The sequence below is a fragment of the Acanthisitta chloris genome, unplaced genomic scaffold, assembly GCF_000695815.1.
Source record: "Acanthisitta chloris isolate BGI_N310 unplaced genomic scaffold, ASM69581v1 scaffold3348, whole genome shotgun sequence".
In the NCBI taxonomy this organism is placed as follows: Eukaryota; Metazoa; Chordata; class Aves; order Passeriformes; family Acanthisittidae; genus Acanthisitta; species Acanthisitta chloris.
This window is the reverse complement of record NW_008685185.1, coordinates 7,612-14,620: the sequence shown is the minus strand read 5'-3', so window position 1 is coordinate 14,620 and position 7,009 is coordinate 7,612. Positions and strand designations below refer to the sequence as shown.

Sequence of the window (7,009 nt, the reverse complement as noted above, 5' to 3'; positions counted from 1 at the left end):
CGGAGTGTGAGTGTGGAAAGGAGTGTGTGAGACACTGCTCCAGCCCAGGTGATTTTTGAGTCCGGAATCACCAGCAGCACCTGTCTCCCTGATGCTTTTCCATCTTCACTGTTTGGGTTTCAGGGTTTGCTTGGTTTTTTTGCAGGAGTTTCCTTTCTGGCCAGATGTTTTGCAGAACACAGACAAGGAGGTGGATGCCAGCAAAGTGACAGTCACTAGGTCTCTCTGCAAATTACTCCGACAATATTTCACCTCCCCAGTCATCACGGCTCAGGCAGGAAGTGAGAGTGAGGGATGGAGTCCATCGAGTAGGTGACAGGCTGTCATGCTTCAATGATGTTCACTGAGGGCTTGTTTTTTGGATACTAGGAGAGAAGACAAAGGAAAACAGTGAGAAAGCACATCAGGGATCAGTGCAATGTGCTGGTCAGTTTTGGTGAAAAGTCTCGTTCCATCCACACATGATGCTGAAAAAAGGAGCTCAGGTGAGGCTTTAGGGTTGTGTGTTCATCACTCTTTGCTTCTGAATGGGCATAAATTAGGGAGCTGTTTAAAATACTGAGTCAATGTGAACCGTGGGGCTGTGCCAGAGTGAACAGGAACCCGAGGAAGTTAAACTAATTGAAAGAAGTTAGTATAAATTACAGGCTTGAGCCTGTTTGCACTATGGCAAACCTTTAACATCATGTTAAATGCTGCTGCTGGTTAACTCTTGGGCTAATTACAAGAGCAACATCCTCTTTGCCACGTGCCACCCTAGGGCTGCTGTGGAAGGAATCAAGGAACTCCTTTTTCTTCCAGAGATGTTCAGATAATTCAGCAATGTGGGTTGAAATTGTTTTTCTGTTGGCTGATCTGGAGGTAGGAATGAAGTGCTGCTCTCCTGATCCATCTGAGAGGCTCAGAGCACTAATCAAGCCATGGTACCTGCATGTGTGGGTGTGGAGGGTGTTCCTTTTCTGCATCCCAGCCAGAGGGAGGAGGCTGGAGGGAGGATGCAGGTCAAAGGAGGTGATTCTCCCCCTTGTCAGGCCCCACCTGGAACACTGCATAGTTCTGGTGTCCCTGACATGAGAAGGACATGGAACTGTTGGAGCAAGTCCAGAGGAGGCCATGAAGCTGCTAGGAGGACTGGGGCATCTCCCCTGTGAGGACAGGCTGAGGGAGTTGGGGCTGTTCAGCCTGGAGAAGAGAAGGTTGTGTGGAGACCTCAGAGCAACTTCTCAATATCTGAAGGGCCTACAAGGAGCTGGAGTGTGCATCAGGAACTTGAGCGACAGGACAACGAGCAGTGGGGGTAAATTCACAGAGTGGAAATTTAAGGTAGATATTAGGACAAAATTCTTCCTTGTGAGGATGCTGAGACACTGGCACAGGTTGCCCAGGGAGGCTGTGGCTGCCCCAACCCTGGCAGTGTTCATTCCAGGTTGGATAGGGTTGGGAACAACCTGCTCTGGTGAGATATGTCCCTGCCCGGGGCAGGGGGGTGGGGCTGGATGATCTCTGAGCTCCATTCCAACCCCTTAACACTTATGCTGGGGCTGTTGGGGGTAATTCAGGGGATGCCCAGCTGGTGGCTGCCCGTGCCTGTCCCCAGGCTGTGCTCTCACCTTGCTGCGCAGGAGCCCTCCGCTCTGGTGCTCGGGAGTGCTGTTCTCCGAGGCACTCTTGGCTTTCTCCTTGCTGTTGTTTGGCTCATTATCCTTGATGATATCGTACTGTCTGCAGAACAGGGCGATCACCCCTGACAGGAGAAAGCGTTTAGTGATCACACAAATGAGCTCAGCCCCAGAGCCTGCAGAGATCAGAGATCTCTCCTGGCTGGCTCTGAGCCTCCTGCTAGAGATCTCAGCCTTAACAATCCCTCCTAAGGGTCGTTTTTTAACATCAGCCATGTAGCCCTCTGGCTCTTTCCTTTCCTCATTCCATGCTAAACTAGTTAGACAGGAGGACAGAAGATGAATTCTATTCCAACTTCCCTGTTATTAAATGGGACAAGTGTTTTAAGCCCTGTGCTTGGATCACAACCCACACCAACCCTGTGGTGCAATGGGATCTTTGCTTTGCAAACACTCCTGGAATTTCTGGTTAGTGCTAATGTGTCCTCTGATCTCTGTCCTCTGGGGGAGGGAGAAGGAGCTGGAGGATGAGAGGCAGGTACTGCACCTCCTTGTGTGCCAGCAGCAGGACAACACCTCCAAACGTGCAACAGCGACAGCAGCACAAGCTGCAAGTGGAAATTTCCTCCCACACACACAAACAGGCACACGGAGGGGAAAACAGGGGCAGCCCTGGCACGTCAGATGACTGCAAATGTTTGCCTCACAAGCTTTTAGGTGATGTTTTTTCCAAATAACTTCTCTGCAGATTCCAAACCCGGAGGTTAAGTAGATCCAGACAGATGCTGCTTTATCTCCTTATTGAAAAATACTCCTTAACAGCACAAACTTCTACCAGATCATCATAAACTGCTCTGTAAAATGAGCTGTTGCTCTGGCAGCTGCCCCGAGGCATTGCTGCTCAGCACAGTGGTCCAGATTCTTACGTGGATATGGGGACAAAAGGCTGATCCTGGGAGAAGAGGTGTTAGCATCTGCCACAGGATCACAAAGGAGCAAAGTGCCATGAACAGCACAGCACAAGAGCTCAGGGCTTGGCTCAGCGCAGAGCCTTGGGCACAGGCTGGTTCCAGTCTGGATTTGCTCAGACATTGTCACACAGAGCAGGTTAAGAGGTGGAAAGAGGATTTTGTATATTGAGACTTTGTCAGAATTGCTGGATGTAAAGAGATTCTCCTCCCACTCCTTTCCTTTGTAAATGGAAGTCATCTGTCTGGAAGGGAAATTGTGGGATTAGCAAATTCTTTGTTCTGAGCTGATCTGAGTTTCAGATTATTCTACGGCAGGAGATGAATCAGTTGTTCAGTTGCTCCGTGTAATTATTCAGGATTCTTTTTACTGGCAGGGCATTTTAGTTTGGATGTGCACAACTAAAACTTGACACAAATGCTGAAAAAATCAGGGACTAGAGGGTTGGAAATCTTTGAAGTTCATTTAGGTTTTCCTGTGGTGATTGTCATAATTGCTCTCCAGTCTCAGGAGGTGCAAATGAAGGCAAAACCAAGATTAGACATGGATCTGATTCCCAGTCACCTGGATTCACTCCTAAAACTCCTTGCAGAGCTGTACAGGACACAGTTAATCCCTCCCTCCCCCTCTGTGATGAGGAAAATTGTGTGTGGAAAAGTGGTTTGCATGGGACAAGAGGACTAACCACTGAGTGCCAAAGGTTGTCTGTTATGGATCACAGATTTATCCTGCTGCTAATTTCCTTCCTGCCCAGTTCCTTGGGTCACCTGAGCCATTCCCCTTGGGCAATGTGCTCTGGGACTCACAGGGAACAAAGGTGGGATTCAAGAATGTTTTCCAGGCAGTCAGGGAATGCTGGAGCTCTGCATAGAAAACAAACCTGTGCAGGTTTATTTCCCTTTAACTCTTGAGTGTAATTCCCAAATGGAATGAGCTGAAGGGTTGGCTACAGCCCCCTCAGGCACACTGAGCAGGAGTCAGGCATTTCCCTTTCTCTTTTATCCAGCTTAAAACACAAGTGAGATCTCTCACAACTTGCTCTAAGGTTTGTTGGCACATGCTGCCAAACTCCTGTTGGAAAACTCTCGGTTCTCTTTGGAAATTTAATGTCCCTAGTATAGAAAGTCCTAGGGAATTGGGTCAATCAAGGCCATGACCTACTCCTGATGGACCAGATCAGACCCTGATTCACCTGCTTTGGGCACTGCCCAAGCTGAGATGCCCTTAGAGCTGAGTTCTCCCTACTCTGTGGGATGAAGGGTTTCTTTTCAGGTCTCTCCATGATTACACATGCCAACCAAGCCAGCCAGACTCCCTAGGGATATTTCATGGATATTACATGCTTTTGATGGAGGGATGGAACTGACCTGCCCACATAAACAACACCACCACAATGATGAGGATTTCCCCTGCTCGAAGCTGTTGGTGGTTCTTCGCCATCTCCTTCATTGTCACCTCATCTGCACAGGGGGAAAGAGACACCATGAAACTGAACCCACAGCTCAGGCTGCACAGGGCACTGGCCAAAATCTTCAGTGTGGCAGGGAGGGAGTCCTCACCCCGACAGGGCAGGGATGGCATGGGATATTGGGAAGGAATCCTTCCCTGTGAGCTGCTGAGGCTCTGGCACAAGTTGTGGCTGCTCCATCCCTGGAAGTGTTCAAGACCAGGTTGGATGGGGCTTGGAGCAACCTGGGCTAGTGGACAGTGTCCCTGCCCATAGCAGGGGGTGGGACTGGATAATCCTTGAGGTCCTTTCCAACCCAAACCATTCCATGATTCTATGATTCATTCTGTGGTTCTCTGACAACCTGAGGAGTTGGGACAAGGGAGGAGCAGTGAGACAGGATCAACAGGCAACTGTCACAGAGGAGCTAGCACAGGGTAAGGCCACATGTTATCTGTCCCCGTGGCAGCTCACTCTGCTGTCCCTGGCCCTGTTAGTGCTGTCTGTGCCTGTCACAAAGCTTTGCATGCTCCAGCAGTTCCACCTCTGGTGCGTTGGAGCCTGACAGGATATTTTCCAGTGGAGCCCTGGGATTCAGAAACAAGCAGAGCCTTTTTGCAGGGCATAATTCACCTCCTTGGCTTCGAAACAGTAAGAAGATTAGAGTTCAGGCCCCCAGGAAGGGAGCAGTGCTCCTTTCAGTGCTTTCAGACGAACAGCAGTTCAGGATTTACAGCCACTGAATCATTTTAATAGAGTCAAGAACTCACAACATCTTTGGAACCACAGCCAAAAGTCCTGCAACAGGCCATGTCCTCAGCAGGCAGTGTCCCCCACATCCCTGAACTCTCAGGCCCTTTGCCTAGCAGGGATTCTTCCTGACAGAAAACCTTCAAGTCTGGTTTGGCTTGAGAGGAACAACTGAAGGAGTTGCCAGTGAGGAAGTGGCTGATTTCCTCCATGAGGATACTCAGAACCCAACTGGACGTGATCATGGATAACTTGCTGGAGTTGACCCTGCCTGAGTAGGGGTTTGGATCTCAAGAGGTCCTTTCCAGCCTCAGCTTTCTGTGATTTGGCAGAAATCTTTTGGCTTGGAAGAAAATTGGAAGCATCTGGGTGCTTTTTTTCCTTGCTACCCTGGAATCCAAACACAGGAGGCTCCATGAATCCCTCCAAACACCCTGTGAGCACAGTGGTGTGCCCAGTGCCATGCAGGGGGCTGGTTCCACATGAGCTCACAGGCTGCTCAGGAATTCCACCTGGCATTCTCCACTTTCTCCACTCTTGGAAACCTTCTCCTCCTCACTTTGCCTCATCCGAAACAGGAGGAAGGAGCAACCAACCTTCTGCAGCATCTCCCTGTCACCCTGTGCTCTCTCAGCCTTGTCTGCTGGGTACCCTCAGTGCATCCTGCCTGTCCCTGTGAGGCTGGGAGAGGACACAGCCCTGTGTGTGTTTCCTCACTGCACAAGATGCTCCTTCCTCTCTGCAGAGCCCTGCACTGCCTGAGCATCCCAGGGGCCACACAGGAACTCACCCCACACTTGCCTTTATTTTTAGAGGCTAGTTTCTCAGCTTCCCTGGGGGTCTTGAAGAGGACTGGCTCACTGGCAGGGCTCTGGCCTTGGATGCTGATGGACTGGACATGCACAATGTACTCAGTGTCCTCCTCTAGGTCCCAGAGGGCACAGGAGCGGGTGGTGGTGTTCACCTCCTGGATGAAGCGCAGCATCCGCACGTCCTTCTTCTGGAAGCCGAGAGAGGAGAGCACAGAGTGGTGGAGAGGCCTCCTGTGTGCACTGCTGTCACCTAAGGCCACTGCTTCCTGCCCTGTCCACCACGGGCACAGAGGCTGTTGGGCCCTTTCCTCTCTGCAGCCACCAACACACCAAGTGCTGCTGCAAAGAGGACAAAGAGCAAAGCATCCTCCAGGACCGTGAGGGACAGGATGAGAAGGAATGGGCTTAAACTGCAGCAAAAGAGCTTGGAAACTGAGGGGACCTGGGGTGAAGATGAACATGATTGAAAGTGGGTGAGTCTTGGCATCATACCTGCTGGGAAATTGCAAATCCAATGACAACTTCATCTTCCAGAACATCCCAAGTCACAACGGCTGAGTTGGCTTTCAGGTGTTTGACTGTGACATTAACTGGAGCCGATGGGCTGTCTGCAAGGAGGGAGAGCAGAGCCTTTACAGGGGTAGGAAACAGAGCAAGGGCAAGGAAGGGAGTGAAAAAAGACCTTCCTCAGGGTCCTTCCTGCATTTGGTTCTGGATACAGGACCTGGAAATTGTGGTCTCAATTCCCAGTGAGGTTCTAGGAGATCTCTGCTGAGAGTATGAGTTGCATTAGACACAGGTTCAAACTGAAAGAGGGGAAATTTGGGTTAGAGAGGTGGAAAACATTCCTCCCTGTGAGGTGCTGAGGCACTGGCACAGAGCAGCTGTGGCTGCTCCGTCCCTGGGAATGTTCCAGGCCAGGCTGGATGGGGCTTGGAGCCACCTGGGCTGGTGGGAGGTGTCCCTGCCCATGGCAGAAGGTGAAACTGGATGAGCTTTAAAGTCCCTCTAGCCCAAACCATTCCACGTGTGAAATAACTGACCCTTGGGAAGTTTCTGTGGGAGCACAGCAGAGCACTGAGCAGCTCATCCCTCCCAGCCACGCACCACATTTTCCCTGTTGTCTGCTCTTAGGCTGTGACAGTGGCAGCTGGGAGGGAATGCAAACTCTGCCTTGCAAGTCTGCACACACAATGCTTTGATGAGCACTCAGGAGCTTTGAAATGCAAGAGGAGTAACCAGGAGTGTTTCCTTTGCTTTTCCCTCTTAGTCTGACAGGAGATGCTTTACACACAATTCTGTGGCTGATGTCGGAGGACGTCCAACATCCATCCACTTCCAGCTGCCAGGACATTGGCACTATGGACAGAGTGATGTGAAAGGGCAGGCCAGGAAAGCAGTAGCCTGAGGCT

The 7,009-nt window shown here is 50.7% G+C and overlaps 1 protein-coding gene across 1 annotated transcript; it reads right to left on the bottom strand.

The window, feature by feature from the left end:
- Nucleotides 1-230: 230 nt before the first annotated feature.
- FNDC5 (fibronectin type III domain containing 5) lies at nt 231-6,205 on the bottom strand (the record flags this gene model as incomplete). The annotated part of the gene is made up of 5 exons (XM_009079629.1): nt 231-365; nt 1,611-1,744; nt 3,956-4,048; nt 5,587-5,785; nt 6,090-6,205. Coding segments are annotated over 5 exons (584 nt in total), but the record flags the coding sequence as incomplete, so codon positions are not given.
- Nucleotides 6,206-7,009: the final 804 nt, after the last annotated feature.